Genomic DNA, 19233 nt, shown 5'->3' with positions numbered 1-19233 from the left:
AAAGACACGTAAAAATGAAAAATCAAAGTACAGAAAAAGGTATACTATGCAAATAGAAATGAAAAAGAGCTAGAGTAGCAATACTTATATCAGACAAGATAGACTTTAGAACAAAGACTGTAACAAGAGACAAAGAAGGGTATTACACAATGATAAAGGAGTCAGTCCCACAAGAGGGATTATAACTATCTACCTACCCAACACTGGAGCACCTAAATACAAAGGGCAAATATTAAAACATAAAAGGAAAAACTGATAGTAATACAACAGTAGTAGGGGACTTTAACATCCCATTTACATCAATGGACAGATAATCCAGGCAGAAATTCAATAAAGAAACAGTGTCTGAATGACAGGTTAGACCAGACCGATTTAACAAATATATACAGAACATTCCATTTCAAAAATAGAGTACACATCCTTTTGTTGGAACATTCACCAGGACAGATCACATGCAAAGCTATAAAAACAAGTCTCAATAAAGCTAAGAAGACTGAAATCGTATCATACATCTTTTCTAACTATAACAATATGAAACTAAAAATGAATTACCAGAAAAAAAAAAACCACAAACGTGGATGTTAAACAGCATGCTAACAAACACCCAATGGGGTCAATAAAGAAATCAAAGAGGAAATCAAAATATACATAGAGACAAATGACAATATAAACACAATGGTCTAAGTCTTTAAACACAGCAAAAGCAATTCTAAAAGGGAAATTTACAGCGTGAAGAAATATGAAAAATCTAATCTTACACCTAAAGAAACTATAACAAGAACAAAGCCCAGGGTTAATAAAAGAAAGAAAACAAGGAAGATTAGAGCAGAAATAAATGAAACAGGGACTGATAAGATACAAAAGATCAATGAAACCAAGAGCTGGTTCTCTGAAAATATAAACAAAAATTGATAAGCCTTTAGATAGACTCATCAAGAATGAGAGGACACAGGGGCGCCTGGGTGGCTTAGTCGGTTGAGCGTCCGACTTTCGCTTGGGTCGTGATCTCGCGGTTCGTGGGTTCGAGCCCCGCGTCGGGCTCTGTGCTGACAGCCAGCTCAGAGCCTGGAGCCTGTTTCAGTCTGTGACTCCCTCTCTCTCTCTGACCCTCCCCTGCTCACGCTCTCTCTCTCCTAGAAATAAATANTGGAGCCTGTTTCAGTCTGTGACTCCCTCTCTCTCTCTGACCCTCCCCTGCTCACGCTCTCTCTCTCCTAGAAATAAATAAAACATTAAAAAAAAAAAAAAAAAGAATGAGAGGACACAAATAAAATCAGAAATGAAAAAGAACTAACACCACAGAAATAAATGGATTATGACCGAATACTACAAAAAATTATATGCCAGCAAATTGACAACCTAGAAGAATTCCTAGAAATGTACAAATCTTCCAAAACTGAACCAGGAAGGAATAAAAAATCTGAACAGATCAATTACTAGTAACAAAACTGAATTGGTAATAAAAAACTCCCAACAAACAAAACTCCAAGACCAGACAGCTTCAAGGGTGAATTTACCAAACGTTTATAAAAATTGTTAATATCTACTCTTCTCAAACTATTCCAAAAAATAGAAGAGTAAGAAAAACTCCCAAATTCATTCTGAGGCCAGGATTACCCTGATACCAAAACAGATAAAGACACTACAAAAAAAGAAAACTATAGGCCAATATCTTTGATGAACACAGATGCAAAAAACCTCAACAAAATATTAGCAAACTGAATCCAACAAAAAAGTCATTGACCACCATCAAGTGGGATTTATTCCTGGGATGGAAGGGTGGTTCAATATCCACAAATCAATCAACACACCACATTACATCAACAAAACAATAAAAATATGATCATTTCAATAGAGAAAGAAAAATCATTTGACAAAGTACACCATCCATTCATGATTAAAAACCCTCAACACAGTAGATTTAAAAGAAACGTACCTCAATATAATAAAGGCCATGTATGAAAAACCCAAAGCTAACAACATCATCAATGAGGAAAAGCTCACTAAGATCAGAAACAAGATAAAGATGTCCAATCTCTCCACATTTATTCAACACGGTACTGGAAGTCCTACACACAGCAATCAGACAAGAAAAAGAAGCAAAAGCCATTCAAACTGGTAAGAAAAAGTAAAACTTTCATTACTGGCAGATGACATGATTCCATATATAGAAAACCCGAAAGACTACACCAAAAAACTACCAGAACTAATAAATGAATTCAGGAGAGCTGCAGAATACAAAATCAATATACAGAAATGTTCCAATTCTATATACTAATAATGAAGCAGCAGAAAGAAGGTAAGAAAACAATCCCATTTACAATTGTACCAAAAATAATAAAACACTTAGGAATAAACAACCAAAGAGGTAAAAGACCTTCATTCTGAAAACTATAAAACACTGATGAAAGAAACTGAAGATGACACAAATAAATGAAAAAATATTCCATGGTCATGGACTGGACAAACAAATATTGTTAAAATGTCCATAACACCCAAAGCAATCTATAGATTTAATGCAATCCCTATCAAAATACCATCACTTTTTACAGAACTAGAACAAATACCTAAAATTTGTATAAAACCACAGAAGACTCAGAGTAGCCAAAGAAATCTGGAAAAAGAAAAACAAAACTGGAAATACCACAATCCCAGATTTCAAGATACACTACAAAACTGTAATAATCAAAACAGTATGGTACTGGCACAAAAAGAGACACAAAAATCAATGAACAGAATAGAAAGCCCAGAAATAAATCCATGATGGCCAATTAATCTATGACAAAGGAGATAAGAATACACAACTGGAAAAAGATAGTCTCTTCAACAAATGTTGTTGGGCAAACTGGACAGCTACATGCAAAAGGATGAAACTGGACAACTCTTTTACACTATACACAAAAATAAACTCAAAATGGATTATAGATTTAACTGTGAGACCTGAAACCATAAAAATCCTAAAAGAAAGCACAAGCAGTAATTTCTCTTGACATCTGTCATAGCAATATTTTCCTAGACATGTCTCCTAAGGCAAAGGAAATAAAGGTAAAATAAACTATTGGGACTACATCAAAATCAAAAGCTCTACATAGCAAAGGAAACAACTGACAAAACTAAAAGACAATCTACTGAGTGGGAGAAGATATGTGCAAATGATATATCTGATAAAGATTTAGTATCCAAAAACTATAAAGAACTTCTACACTCAATACCAAAAAAACAAATAATCCAACTTAAAAATGGGCCAGGGTTGCCTGGGTTGCTCAATCAGTTAAGTGTCTGATTCAGCTCAGGTCATGATCTCACAGTCTGTGAGACAGAGCCCCACTTTGGTCTCTGCCGTCATTGCAGAACCCCCTTCAGATCCTATGTCTGCCCCCTCTCTGCTCTTCCCCTGCTCATGTGCACACTCTCTCTCGTAAGTAAGTAAACAAAAAACACTTTTTAAAATTAATTTAAAAACCGTAATTATTATGTGATCCAATAATTCCACTGCTGGGTATTTACCCAAAGAATACAAAAACACTAATATGAAAAGACATATGCACCTTGTCTTTTTTCACAGCATTATTTACAAAAGCCAAATTATCGAAGCAGCCCAAGTGACCATCGAGAGAGGCATGGATAAAGATAGATAGGAAGGATAGACAGAGAGAGGTGTACACACACACACACACACACACACACCCCGAGAGAATGCTAAATGAAATAAGTCAGAGAAAGACAAATACCATATGATTTCACACATATGTGGAATTAAGAAATGAAACAAAGAGGGGCGCCTGGGTGGCTCAGTCAGTTAAGCATCCAACTTCTGCTCAGGTCATGATCTCACGGTCTGTGGGTTCGAGCCCCACGTTGGGCTCTGTGCTGACAGCTCAGAGCCTGAAGCCTGCTTCAGGTAACCGATGGTTACCAGATGGGAGGTGAGTGGCAGGGGGATGGGCGGAATAGGTAAAGGGGATTAAGAGTACACTTATCAAGATGAGTGCACAGAATTATGGAATCAGTATATTCTATACTTGAAACAAATATAACACTGTATGTTAAGCATCCTAGACTTAAAACAAATTAGGCCAGATGGACTTAAGAGATATACACAGAACATTCCATCCAAAAGCAACAGAATACACATTCTTCTCAAGCAAACATGGAACACTCTCCAGGACAGATTATATATCGGGCCACAAAACAAGTTGTAATAAGTTTAAGAATGCTGAAATTATATCAAATACCTTTTCCAATCACAAATGGTATGACCAGGAATCGATTATAAGAAGATGGAAAAATTCACAAATATGTGATTCAACAGGCTATTAAACAACCAATGGATGAAAAAACAAAATTAAAAAATAGCTTTAAACATGGGGCGCCTGGGTGGCTTAGTCGGTTAAGTGTCCAACTTTCGCTTAGGTCATGATCTCGCGGTTCGTGGGTTCGAGCCCCACGTCGGGCTCTGTGCTGACTGCCAGCTCAGAGCCTGGAGCCTGTTTCAGTCTGTGACTCCCTCTCTCTCTGACCCTCCCCTGCTCACGCTGTCTCTCTCTCTCTCTCCTAGAAATAAATAAGACATTTAAAAAATAAAAAAATAAAAAAATAAATTAAAAAAAATAAAAAATAGCTTTAAACAAATGAAAATAGAAATATAACATACCAAAACTTATGGGTGTAGCACAAACAGTTCTAACAGAGAATTTCATAGTAATAAATCCCTAGATTAATAAACAAGAAAGATAGCAAATAAACAAATCTAACTTTACATCTCAAGGAACTAGAAGATTGAATTAAGACCAAAATTAGTAAAGGAAATATCAAACATCAGAGTGGATATAAATGAAACAGAGACTAAAAAGACAACAGAAAACCAGTGGAAATACCAGTGGAAACTAAGAGCTGCTTTTCTGAAACTAAGAGCTGCTTTTCTGAAATGATAAAGTAGACAAATGTTTAACCATACCTGCCACCAAAAAAGAGGACTTGAATCAGAAATAAAAGAGATGTTACAACTGTTATCAAAGAAATACAAAAGATCTTAAAAGACTACTCTAATACATACACATCTGTGCAATGAAATACTATTCTGCCATAAAAACGGAAAGAACTCTTGCTATTTGCAAAATAGATGGACCCCAACAGCATTATACCAAGTGACATAAATCAGACAAAGACAAATATCATATGATCTTACTTACATGTGGGATCTAAAACAAAGCAAAAAGAAAGTCACAGATATAAGGAACAGCTTCGAAGCTGTCAGAAGGAAAGGTGGGTGAAATGGGTGAAGATGGTCAAAGGCAGAAACTTCCAATAAAGTAAGTCCTGGGGATGTAACGTACAGTATGGTGACTACAGATACTAATACTGTACTGTATATTTGAAAGTTGCTAAGACAGTAAATCTTACATTTTCATAAGAAAAAAATGCAACTATGTGTAGTGATGAGTATTAACTGGACTTTTTGTGATCATTTCACTATATGTGTATATCAAATCATTATGTTATATCCATGAAACTAATATAATGCTGTATGCCAATTATATTTCAATTACAAAAAATTATGTCAACAGACTTGCATACAAGCCAAACAAAACATGTTTATAGGTTCTCATTTTTTACCTATTATAAATAATGTTGGCCTCAACAACTGGCTAGATCATGCTTGCTTTTCCCTGGTGATGTAAACAACCAATGTCTGCACCTATTCGAGGCAGGTGAGTGGCTATAGAACCTCCAGTATGGCAAGTCACGGGTGGCTTACTCTGAAAATAGGACCCACTTGGCATCCCGATGCCTTCTGCTTTTTCATCCTCACATACTCCTCAAATTGACTCAATATCTACATATTTAAGGGCTAGAGATTTGTGTGCCTGGTCTCAGAATCATCTTTTAGTTTCTTCCAAATTGTAGTGTACTGAAATCTACATACTTCGATTTATATTTTGAGATTGAGCCTTTCAATGAAAAGGCTTTGTCATATTGTTAGCTTTTTCTCTCTGATGACTACCATCAGTTGGGAGTGGTAAATATTCATTCTTGACACATTACCCAAAACTGATTCAGTTTTTTACTAAGTTTTTAATTTTCATTTTGTAAGACTGTCTTAATTCTTTGATATTAATACAACAGATAAATGTGATTTTTTTCTTCATTTTTCCAAATATTTTTGAGAGAGAGCGAGCGAGCCAGCAAGCAAGCATGCAAGCAAGGAGATGAGGGACAGAGGGGGAAGGAGAGAAAGAATGTTAAGGAGGCTCCACACCCAGTGACGACCCCAACACGGAGCTCAATCTCCCAATGGTGAGATCATGACCTGAGCTGAAATCAAGAGTCAGATGCTTAACCAACTGAGCCACCCAGATGCACCTACTTTTATCTTTTAAACATTTTTTATTTGTAGTGAAAGAAGTCAAACATAAATGGTCACATATGTTACGACTCCATTTCTATGAAACAGCCAGAATAGGTAAATCCACAGAGACAGAAAGAAGACTGGTGGTTTACAGGGCCTAGAGAGACAGAAGAATAGGAAGTGATTGTTTAATGGGTATGGAATTTTCTTTGGGGGGGGAGGGTAAAAATGTTTTGGAACTAGAAGGAGGTAATGATTACACAATGTTATGGATATACTCAATGCCACTGAACTGTACTCTCTGAAATGGCAAGTTTTATGTTATAGAAATTTCACCTCATTTTTAAGTTTAGAAAAAAAAAAAGGAAGCAGCACATGAACTATACAAAGAAACTAGGGAAAAAAGAGAGAAAAAAATAGAAGTTTATCTAAGAGCATTCACAAGGAAACAATAAAGGAATGAAAACTATGATCAATATTTGGCACCAAATTACTAAACTTGATGAAATTGTCACCTCCAAGAACACAGGACAAATGAAGACACATCAAGCAGGAGAGAGCAAGATTTCAGGAACTAAAATATAGAAAGCAGTGCTAGGGGCAGGGCATGCTTTTTTTAAAATAAAGAATTCTAGGATGATTTAGCACTGTTTTAAAAAGAAAACAGGGCGCCTGGGTAGCTCAACTAGTAAGCATCCGACTTCGGCTCAGGTCATCTCATGGTGCATGGCTTTGAGCCCCACACCAGGCTCTGTGCAGACAGGACAGAGCCTGGAACCTGCTTTGGATTCTGTGTCTCCCTCTCTCTCTACACCTCCCTCCCTCTCGGTCTGTCTGTCTCTCTCTCTCTCAAAAATAAATAAACATTAAAATAAATAAATAAAAAGATAGTAACAAGAGTTTGTGAGGATGTGCAGAAATTGAAACTCTCAAACCACTGATGGAAGTAATGTAAAATGGTACAGAACCACTGGAAAACAATGTGGCAGTTTCTCAAAGTTAAACAAGAGTTGCCAGATGATGAGCAATTCTACTCCTAGGTATACAGTAAAACCTTGTTTGCAAGCATAATTCCTTCTGGAAACATGCTTGTAATCCAAAGCACTCATATATCAAAGTGAATTTCAAGAACCATTGGCTCAGTTGTGATCATGTGACTTTCAGCATCACATACTATTCATATTGCAAGACGCTGTTCATTTTACAAGTTAAAATCTATGAGAAATGTTGCTCTTCTTGTCAAACTCTCACAGAACAAGTTACTTGCAGTCCAAGGTTTTACTGTATATCCAAGAGAACTGAAAACATGAACACACAAAAGGTTGTAAACAATGTTCTAGCATTATCCGTCATAACCAAAAAGTGGAAACAGCCCAATATTCATCAACTAACGAATGGATAAGCAAAATGTGGCATATCTATACAACGGAATATTATTTAGCCATAAAAAGTAATGAAGTACTGGGGCACCTGAGTGGCTCAGTTGGTTAAGTATCTGACTCTCGATTTTGGCTCAGGTCATGATCTCATAATCGTGAGATGGAGCCCTGCGTTGGCTCTTGCTGGGTGTAGAGTCTCCTTAAGATTCTCTCTCTCCTTCTCCCTGTTCCTCCCCCCAAGCACAAGCTCTCATTCTCTTGAAAAAAAAAAAAAAAAAAAAAGTAATGAAGTACTAATACATGGATGAACCTAAAAATATTATGCTGAGCAAAGGAAACCAGACACAAAGAGCCATATATTATACGATTCTATTTATATGAAATGTCCAGAATAGGCAAATCCACAGAGACAGAAAGTAGATTAGTGGCTGCCAGGGGATGCGACAGGGAAGGGATGAAATGAGGAATGACTCCTAATGAGTACAGAGTTTCTTTCTTGCATAATAAAAATGTTCTGGAAAAAAGAAAGGTTCTGGAATTACATAGTGGTGATGGTTGCACAACCTTGTGAATATACTAAAAACCAATCAACTGTTCATTTTATAATGGTGACTTTATGTTACATGAATTATAGTTTAATTTTTTAAGTGCTAAAATTAAAAAAAAAAAAAGGCTAGTTTGCAAACTGGTCATTTAAAACCCAAGATTCCTTTTTGAATTACAAAAGGTAGAGTGCTGAAATCACTGAAATGAAAAGTAAAGCGAAAAGTTCATTGCTAGCAACTCTGAGCTAGAGTCTCAGGTTTATGTCATCTCACTGGGATTCCTATAATGGGTGCTGGTTTGGATTACATACCTGGGAGGGCTCCCCCTTATTCTCAACTTAAAAAATAGTGATTAAATTTCCCAAGTTGAGGGGCGCCTGGGTGGCTTAGTCGGTTAAGCGTCCGACTTTCGCTTAGGTCATGATCTCGCGGTTCGTGAGTTCGAGCCCCGCGTCGGGCTCTGTGCTGACTGCCAGCTCGGAGCCTGGAGCCTGTTTCAGAGTCTGTGTCTCCCTCTCTCTCTGACCCTCCCCTGCTCACGCTGTCTCTCTCTCTCCTAGAAATAAATAAAAAAACATTAAAAAAAAAAAATTAAAAAAAAAAAAAAATTTCCCAAGTTGAGTCGCAAAAGTTGTTTAAGTCTTATCTCCTCTCCACCTGCAAAGGACACCACGGTCTAAAAGTTATCAACCTTTTCTCTCCCCTCTTCTGTTCTTTCCACACAGATGATCTCAGCTAGAGAAAAAAGAAAACTATTTAACTAAAACCATTAAAGTTGTGAATGATCTACAGCTATAAACATGATTCCCTCTCCTCAATTCTTTCAACTATCTAGGCCGGAAAGGAGGATTACTTGGGCATTTTAAGTCAAAATTTAAAACTCTAGCAGGAATGCCACAGATATCTACACGCTACTCAATGGTGGTATACCCTTAGGCTCAGCTTCCCTGTGTTTTCTAGTTTCATGCATTTTAAAATCAAAGACTCACTAATATTTAACTTCTGAATAAGGATCTATGAATCATCTGCATCAGAATCACCTGTAGTGCCTGGCCCAACCTAGACTTGAAAATCAAAATCTCTGGAGATGGAATCTAGGAACTTATTTTCAAAAAAAAAATTTTTTTTAACGTTTTATTTATTTCTGTGAGAGAGAGATAGAGACAGACAGCAGGAGCAAGGGAGGGTAAGAGAGAAGGAGGGAGACACAGAATCCGAAACAGGCTCCAGGCTCTGAGCTGGCTGTCAGCAGAGCCCAACACGGGCTCGAACCCACGAACCGTTGAGATCATGACCTGAGTCGAAGTCGGACGCTTAACCAACTGAGCCACCCAGGCGCCTCTAGGAACTTTTTTTTTTTTTTTTTTTTATGTTTTTATTTCTAGGAGAGAGAGAGAGAGACAGCATGAGCAGGGGAGGGGCAGAGAGAAGGAGACACAGACTCTGAAATAGGCTCCAGGCTCTGAGCTGGCAGTCAGCACAAAGCCCGATGCGGGGCTCGAACCCACCAACCGCGAGATCATGACCTAAGCGAAAGTCGGACGCTTAACCGACTGAGCCACCCAGGCGCCCCTAGGAACTTATTTTCAAAGTGACTCTTACATATACTAAGTTTGCAAATCACTTCCAAAAAAAAGTTCAACAAAATGGGACCTACAGCCACTTAAGGTGTAGTTAATGTGTAAGATAGAGACGGTACCTGTATTGTGAAGACATCATCACTGCCACTGAGAAGCTCACCAGTCAGAACACTTATTATGTCTGGAACTCACGCATCGTACACTACTCCATTAAATATGAATGCAATGCATGTGCTGTATATTATAAAACATTAAACACCACAGAGACTAAAGTAGTCAGGTACTAGTATTCAAGTCAAGTAGAAGAGATTTTTTCTTTCCTAACTTTTTTTTAAATGTTCTATTTATTTCTGAGAAAGAGAGAGAGAGAGAGGCAGTGTGATCAGGGGAGGGTCAGAGAGAGAGGAAGATACAGAATCTGTGCTGAGTGAGCTGTCAGCACAGAGCCCGATGTGGGGCTCGAACCCACGAACCATTAGATCATGACCTGAGCCGAAGTCGGACGCTTACCTGACTGAGCCACCCAGACGCCCCAAAAGAGATTTTTTTCAACATAATGAAAATATGAGGGGAAAAAAGACATTGTTTCTAATCTTATTTATTAATTCTGTACCTGAATTAATAAAGGACTGAAATTCAGCTAATAAAGACATAAATGGAGACAACCTTTATTAAATCAAGTCTTTAAAATCTAATTTCGGGGAGGTACTTGGCTGACTCAGTACAGCATGTGCCTCTTGATCTTGGGGTTATAAGTTCACACTCCATATTGGGCAGAGAGCCTACTTAAACACACACACACACACACACAATTTCCCTACTGAGTAACTTCAAACATCAACACAAACATGGCATATATCACTACTAGGATGGTTTTCACTAGCACAATGTTAATGATTTTCCTAACAGTGAGATCTTTACTCTTCTACTCTGAACCTCCTAATTCTGCCAACAGATTTACTCACTGAAATTCAATTTGGAGGCACCTCAGTAGCTTAGTAGATTAGGCACCCAAATCTTGACTGTGGCTCTGGTCATGATCTGTTTCATGGGTTCGAGCCCCACAGCCAGCTCCGTCAATGTGCAGAGCCTGCCTGGGATACTACTACCTCTTCCTTTTTTTTTTTTTTTTGTTTTTTTAAAATATTTTTTATTTATTTCTAGGAGAGAGACAGAGACAGCGTGAGCTGGGGAGGGTCAGAGAGAGAGGGAGTCACAGACTCTGAAACAGGCTCCAGGCTCTGAGCTGGCNACAGACTCTGAAACAGGCTCCAGGCTCTGAGCTGGCTGTCAGCACAGAGCCCGACGCGGGGCTCGAACCCACGAACCGCGAGATCATGACCTAAGCGAAGAAAGTCGGACGCTTAACCGACTAAGCCACCCAGGCGCCCCACTACTACCTCTTCCTATGCCCCTCCCTCCTGCTTGGGATACTCCCTTTCTCCCTCCCTCCCCCGCCCCAAAGGTAAATAAATAAACTTTGAAAAAAAAACCCTCAATTTTGTGTAAGAAAAATCCTTCTTGATTTTAAACTATTTATGCTGACACACAATAGCCCTGATTCTTTTACGTCTTCAGGCTTAGAAAGCATTGGAGAATCTCTTAAAAGTATACGGAAAGTTTCTGGTCCACAGATAGGAAACAATTCCAAATTACTACCAAAGGTTTAGATGATCTCCTTTCATTGTATTTTTAAAAACAGGCCCGTTTTGATGATAGAAGTCCCAGTGTTTTAAAATATTACCTAGTTACAGTGAGCAATATTCATTCATTCAAAGTATTTATGGAGCACTCACTACATACCCCAGACAGTTCCAGAGCTAGGAACAGGAAAGCAGCAGTGAACAAAATACATGAAATAAAAACATTGCTCTTAATATTATATCGATCATTCAGTGTCCAATCGCTACAAATAATAAGTTAGGAGTACTACAATATATGTAGGCAAGAGTGTGCAGAATTTGTACCAATCCTATACCAGACCAAGTATGTGTTTCTGAAATAATTTCTACTTTAAATAAAAGCAAGAAAAAGTACAGGATGTCTATGGTTTCCAAGGTTTGAATATATTCCATGGTATTCTAAACGTTTAAGTTCCCTGTCATAACATCTATACTCTACACTAAAATACTGTAGCAAGATGTAGCAATAGAAAATGAGAAAACCGCCCCTTCTAAATAGAAAAGACCACTGAGAAATGAAAACACTTAAAATCAATATACTAAGTAAGCTCTAAAATGCGTTTCTCTGAACACTGGTAAAAGTCCTACGATTCTTCTAAAACCAAGAAAAGCAGCAGAGAAAATGAAACTTGTACTTCTGTCACTCTAAAACTAATTTATTTTTTCAACATTTCTGCATATAAAAAATTATGTTATCTGTGAGACCCAATATGAAAAGACCAGAGAACCTCGCTGCCCATTTTGGATGGAAGACAAAAACCACTGCCAATGGAGAAAAAATGGTTATTCCTTCCGAACACCCAGGTACAGATGGTTGGCGGGGGGGGGGGGGGGGGGGGGGGGGGGGGGGGGGGGGTGCTTTTTATTAGCTGCTTCTGCGTTCTGGAAACATGAAGGGATCGCACTGCAAGGAAACACTCAGGTGCCACACAGCAGCGGCCTTCTCAGCCCGGACCTCGCGGTTCCAACGGACTCCGCAGCCCCCGAGCAAGGCAAGGAGGGGGATAAAAAAACCCGGCCGCCCTGAAAGCAACCGAGGAGGGGCTGGCGGGCCCGCCAGGAGCCCAATGCGGCCTCGCGTGCCCCGCGCGTCCCCCAGGTGCCCTTCCAAGCAGAGGCCCGCGGGGCCAGCTGCGCCCGGTGTCCGCGGGCTCCAGTTCCGCCCGCCGGCGCGTCCCTCCCCTAGCCCGCCCCCGGCACCCGCCGGGCCCGCCGCGCCGGCTCCGCCCCTCGTCTCCCGACCGGGCCCGGACTCCCAGGCCCGAAGCAACCAGCCGCGGGCCGGAAGGCGCGCCGCAGCCCCAAGAGCCCGGGTGCCCGCTGCAGCGCCCTCCTCCCACGGGCCTCAAAGGCCGGCTCGGCGCGGGCGCTGCCGCAGCCGCCACCAGGCCCGCGCCCCGGGCTCTGGCCTGGGCGGACGCCTCCCTCGTCTCTCACCTGCGTTCCCACCACGACGATCTGAGGCAACTGGATGATGTCGGCGCCCACCGTGTTGAAGACATCCTGGAGCTTGTTGATAACTGGAATTAGCGCCTCCATGACTCCGAAAACGCGGGACCCCCGCCCGGCCGGCCGCGGCAATGAATGGGGCCGGGGCCCAGAGTCCGCCTCCTTCCTCCTCTCCTCCGCCTTCTCCTCGGGAGCCGGCACCCATTGGACCCCGCCCGCCCGCTACCTGCCCCCTCCCGGCAGGCCATGCGCTAAGAGGAAGGTGGAGAGGAACCGAGCCTGCCGGGAGTTGTAGTTCTGGGTCAGAGGAACGTGGGCGCCTTCGGCTTCCAGAAGGCTGTGCCGGCTTGGGGAGGGCGTGGTTCTCAGGCTCTTGTCAAAAGACCTCGGAGCGAAGCCGTGAGAGTAGGAGGGAAAATACATTTACGTCTGTATTCGGAGCATAACGGGTGTGAAAATGCAGGATATGGCTGTATGTTTAGTACGGCAGAGTATGTTGGTTATCCAAGATGTCATTTCCTTATGAAGACGCTTGTTCAATAAGGGAGGTTAAAGAGGCTTAAAGGGGGCACCTTGGTGGCTCGCACCTGGTTAAGCATCGGACTTCGGCTCAGGTGATGATCTCACGGCTTGTGAGTTGGAGCCCCGCATCGGGCTCTGTGCTGACAGCTCAGAGCCTGGAGACTGCTTTGCATTCTCTCTCTCTCTCTCTCTCTCTCTCTCTCTCTCTCTCTGTCTCTCTCTCTCTCCCCGCCTCCCCTGCTCATTCTCTCTCTCTCTCTCTCTCAAATAAATAAACATAAAAATAAATTTTTAAGAGGCTTAAAGAATAGCTCAGAGCCTCAGACACCCCAGTCAGGTGCAAAGGGTCTGTAGGCTGATACCAGAAGACATGGGGTACTATTTTGCAAAACTACAACACCCAGTCCGGGTCGAACAAGCCCGTTCTCCAAGATTTTTGTAAAAACTTCTTGTGAAAGAAGCTTATGTCAAGAGTTTTGGAGGGGAAAAGCTGACTGAGCCCTTGTTCTCTATTTTCTGTATAAAATTTTATTTGCTGTGCTCTGATTCCTGACAAAGTGGAGATCTGATAACTGCCTTATTTGCTTTTCGCTAAGTGTGCCTACAGTTATATTCCTAAATGTTTTTTCTTTTTAGACAAAATGTGTTTCTCCTCTACTCCAACCTCCAAAGCTTTCCTATCTCAAAGTATAAAAAGGTGACATCTGAGCAAAAATAAAGTAGGTGAGGAGAAGCCCCCTTGCTTTACTTTTTCTCCATAGTATTTATTTCCATCTCTCGTGCTTTGCATATTGTAAACTGAGTTTACAGTCTAACAGGATGACACTATTCACTATAAATGGGTAAAGTGCTATGACTGACTGTATTGTAGGACACATAATAGGACAACTTTACTACTCTGAGGGTGAAGAGTAAAAATTCCAGCAAGACTTTCTAGAAGTCACCAGATTTAGTCTCCAGGAGGAAGGACACCTGCAAGAGTGGAAGTTGTGCACAACACGATGGCACTAGGTACTATTCACCTGCAAAGCCCTACACAGTAGCCCTGAGGAACATGCTTGATTTGTTCAGTAGGACCCAAGGCAAGTAGTCAATAAATATTTTGGGGCAAATGAATAAAGTATCACGTAAACTAAGACATGAAGGTCCACGAATAGTGTTCTAGAATCTTACCAAGTTTTATGAACATTCACTTTTTTAAAAATGTTTACTTTTTAGAGCGGGAAAGAGGGAGAGGATCCAAAGTGGGTTCTCTACTGTCAGATGCAGGGTTCAAACTTATGAACCATGAGGTCATGACCTGAGCCAAAGTCTAACATTTAACCAACTGAGCCACCAAAACACCCCTTTCTTCTCTTCTTTAAAAACAAAAATTTCCGATCTCCAAAAAAAATGAGCAGACAAGATATTTATTCCGAATCCTCTTATTTCCTACCGAAGTTGATATAGTAGTCAGATTTTACCCACTTTGCTTCTCAGCCCTTTACTGATAGAGATTTCCATCTCTCTTTTTTTTTTTTTTTCCCCTCTGAGCAATCTGTTTTCCTTCCAGAAAGAAAAAGCAGAAAGGCTAGGCTCATGGTGAAGCTCCATGGGCATAATCAGTAACCACTTCATAGGGGCAAGGTGCTATGGGGCCAAAATGATACACCTATACTTTCCTTATTTGTGGCACCAAAAGACAGTCTTTTCCTATCTGCAAAATTAAAAGAACAAGCATACATATATTCCAGAAAGACTAATATCATGAATTTGTATGGCATTATATATTTCCATTTAAATTATAAAATATCTCTTGGGAGGGAACATCCAGAGCCTTTATAATGTGCTTCAGGAATAATAGTGCCTACTTTTGAATTCTGTCATTTTTCTGTGAGAAATAACCACATGACCAGGACACCAAGCTTTCCTATCACCACCGCCATCAGTTAGGGAGAGCAGCTTTGTCCAGGACTTCTCTAGACTCTAGAGCATTGAGTTTATCGGTGCAGAGGAAAAGAAAACTGTTTGAGGCTGCAGAAACAGGAAGTGGTGAGGCCTTGAAACAGTGTGGCTCTATTTTGATAACTTAAAAAAAAAAAAAAGGCAGGATACTCTACGTGCAATGTGTTTCACTGGAGACAAAGCGAACCAATATGGGTTTTCACATTTTAAATTCAGAATGTTCTTGTTTGTGGGAAAGCCAAGAAGTATGACTTATCTAAAGTAGGATAACATGTTTCTCAGTGGGCTACTATGAAATCACATTAAGCCATTATCAGGTACTGTCTCCAAAGGCTTTTAAAAAACAAACAACAACAAAACAAAACAAAACAGGTCTTCTTTGTCCATCTCTCCCTTACCATAGGTTTATGATTTAGACAGGATCATTTGGTTGCAAGTCACAGACATTTAATTCAAACCAGCTAGCTCAAAAAGAGGGATTGATTAGCTTGTACAACCAAAGGGCTAGCATGACATTGGCCTCAAAATTAACTGGAATGCGGCTCAGGTAGCATCAGAATTCTCTCTATGTCTTATCTCTGCTTCTCTCTGCATAATCTGCTTTATTCTCTCAAATCAGTCTATTCCTGTGGATGAGGGGAGCCGGCAGTGGTGGGAGCTGTAGGACTCTCATTGAGCAAGTTGCCTCAGGGCAGATGATGCTGAGTTATTATGGGGGAGGAACTGAATCTAGGTTTCTACCCCATTTCCCTGGTATATGAGTTTCCTATTGCTTCCTTAACAAATTGTTTTGTGTTTAAAACAAAACAAAACAAAAAAGGTATTATCTTACAGCTCTGTAGGTCAGAGGTCCAGCATGGGTCTCACCTGGTTAACATCAAGGTATCATCAGGGCTGCATTCCTTTCTGGAGCCTCTACAGAAAAGTCCATCTCTTTGCCATTTGCAGATTTGAGAACGCTCACATTCCTAGCTCTTGTCCCCCATCCAGCATCATCTTCGAAGCTAGCAATGTCGCATCACTTTAACCCTTCTTCTGCCATAACATCTCTGACTACAGTCAAGAAAGTTTCTTTTTTAAGAATGTTTGATTAAATTGGCCCACCTGGACAACCCAGGACACCCTCCCATCACAAAGTCTGTACCACAACAGGTTAAGGTGATTGCTCTGAAGATGAACCTGACCTAAGCAGGGCCATTTAGAAGACTTCCCTCAGAATGTTTTTAAATTGAGTTAACCAGAGAATGTTCTCTTTCTGGTTGTGGAACTATAAGGATGTGAGTCACTGTTTCCAGAGGTCATGTTTCCTACCACATGAATAAATTGGTTTTGGAAACCAATCTCTTATTCACCATTAAAAAATTTTCCCTAATCCAACATTGTCCTGTACTTTTAAATGTACATATATAGACATAATACAGGAATTCTAATCCCCATACCGAATCACTCCTTTTCCTTCTTGCCCTTTCCACGTTATATTATTAAACATTTATTGAGTGCTTTCTGGGTGTGAAGCAATGTGCTAAGCATTTTGCAATTGCTTTGTGGGATAGGTGTACAGATGTTGAAACTGAGGCTCCAGGGATTTAAGTAAAGTGATACATGGACATAGCTAAAATGTGGCAGAGCTGTGATCAAAATAGGCTATTTGCCAGCCTACCTTTTATATATACCCCTCATTTCTTTGTTCATTCCCTCATTTATTCAACACATATCTATCAAGTACCTATTAGGCATGTGGGTCTTGGCCAGGCACTGTATTTGCTAAAGGGAGGGAGCACTACGGACAATAGCATGCCTTCCCCATTAGGCAACATTGAGCTCACGGAGGGCAGAAGTGGCGTCTAATGTTGCTAGTTATCTCCACTAGTATGATGCTTGCTACATAGTACCACTCTAGTGAACTTCCGTTTTCCTTTTGTTTTATTGGAGAGCCTGGATTAGAAAAGATTGAAGCAGGTCTGAATTGGTACAACTGTAACAAGGATTTGCAGTTAAACCCACCTGAAACTTATGAGGCTACCCTCACATAGGACTCCTCATCAGAAGAGCTGCTGTTTTGCTAGGGAGTAAGCTGGCTTTTTTTCTAACTTAATTTCCCTAATGAGAGAATGTTTGTTTTGAATTAAATTAATAACTAAAAATTATTTTAATAGCTCTTGCAGAAGATCACCCAGACTTTCTTTATAGAAAAAGTGTCCGGTGTCATTTTATGCCAGTGTTTTGATCATTAATCATAACCAAGTTGTCACTATCCATGCCTTCAAATCAGAGTGGAACATGCAGATCTAATGTTAACATAAAATACACAATTCTGGGGGCACCTGGGTGGCTCTGTCAGTTGAGCGTCCAACTCTTGGTTTTGGCTCAGGTTATGATCTCATGCTTTGTGAGTTTGAGCTCCACACTGGGCTCTATGCTGACAATGTGGAGCCTGCTGGGGATTCTCTCTCTCTCCGCCCCTCCCCTGCTCCTGCTATCTCGGTCTCTCTCCAAAAAAAAAAGAAAAAGAAAGAAAAAGAAACACACAAAAAGCCAAAAAACAAAACACATACACACACACACACAACTCTGATGGGGAAGCCTCTTTATTATATTTTGGAAACTGCCTGTATTTTGCAAAGACAGTAAACAGCTTTAATCAATTTGTACTACTCCTTAGGTCTCAAGCTTAACACATACTTTGCCAGCAGGTGGAGGAAATTGTCTACAGATGATGGGGCCTGTCAGCTGGTTCAGCCGCCAGCAATGAACTCTGGGGGGATTCTGACAAGCCAGTAGAGGGCAGTGTGACAACACAATTAAGAGTAACAGCCTTGACTCTTCGCCCTAATTTTCTTCTCTTTGCTCCATACCATTCACCAATGGATCGTGGCCATTTTTTTTAATCCGCCCACCCTCAAAACATGTGTATGTTACTAACTGTTTGAGATATAGAGGTATAGATTCCCATCGTGGTAATGCCAACAACTGAAAGTTACATGTTAGACATCCCTGTTCTTTTTTTAAAAAAAAATTTTTTTTAATGTTTATTTATTCTTGAGAGAGACAGAACAAGAGAGAGACACAGAATCTGAAGCAGGATCCAGGTTCTGAAGTGTCAGCACAGAGCCCAATGTGGGACTTGAACTCACAAGCTGTGAGATCATGACCTGAGCTAATGCTGGACCATTAACTGACTGAGCCACCCAGGCGCCCCTAGGAGCCCCTCTTCTTAAAGTACCTTTCTTACCTTGTCTCTGGGAATTTCTGTTTGGCCTCTTGTTCTCTGTTCTTCAGGCTTCCTTTGTGTCTTCCCTACTCCAATTCAATCAGCTCACACTTTTTAGTGAAGAGGAATTTAGATTTTCAGCCCATAGTTAAGCTACCTTTGCATATCCAAAGGCTCACCAGTACACTGTGGTAAACAAAAGGGACATCCACTCTGAATTTCTTTCTTTAGTAGCCAGGCCTAGTATAGACTTTTAACATCTTTCCTAATTGCCCATACAGTCCATCTAACCAGTAGTGGGTAGCATGAGTCAACTTATAAGAACCAATTTGCTAAAAATGCCACATAATCGTGATAAGACTTATACATTATGACACAATTAGTAAAATTAGCGAATAAGACAATATATCATAAAGTATTTATAATGTATATAAAGGTTTATCCAGGGGCACCTGGGTGGCTTAGTCGGTTAAGCGTCCGACTTTCGCTTAGGTCATGATCTCGCGGTTCGTGGGTTCGAGCCCCGCGTCGGGCTCTGTGCTGACTGCCAGCTCAGAGCCTGGAGCCTGTTT

The 19233-nt window shown here is 40.5% G+C and overlaps 1 protein-coding gene across 6 annotated transcripts in view; it reads right to left on the bottom strand.

The window, feature by feature from the left end:
• DNM1L (dynamin 1 like) overlaps positions 1-13198 on the bottom strand; it is a 51768-nt gene extending 38570 nt beyond the window's left edge. For 3 of the 6 annotated variants that reach the window (XM_039247688.1, XM_039247686.1, XM_039247687.1), the window contains exon 1: positions 12973-13173. In XM_039247688.1, coding sequence (XP_039103619.1) covers positions 12973-13074 — 102 coding nt within the window. In that variant the 5' untranslated portion in view covers positions 13075-13173. Of the gene's footprint in view, positions 1-12972 lie in introns of all 6 variants that reach the window. The other 3 variants (XM_039247690.1, XM_039247691.1, XM_039247689.1) reach the window with 2 other exon arrangements.
• Positions 13199-19233: the final 6035 nt, after the last annotated feature.

This window comes from Hyaena hyaena, unplaced genomic scaffold (assembly GCF_003009895.1).
Source record: "Hyaena hyaena isolate Hyena2069 unplaced genomic scaffold, ASM300989v1 scaffold_303, whole genome shotgun sequence".
In the NCBI taxonomy this organism is placed as follows: domain Eukaryota; kingdom Metazoa; phylum Chordata; class Mammalia; order Carnivora; family Hyaenidae; genus Hyaena; species Hyaena hyaena.
Note: the sequence above shows the minus strand (reverse complement) of the source record. Positions and strands in the feature narration are given on the sequence as shown.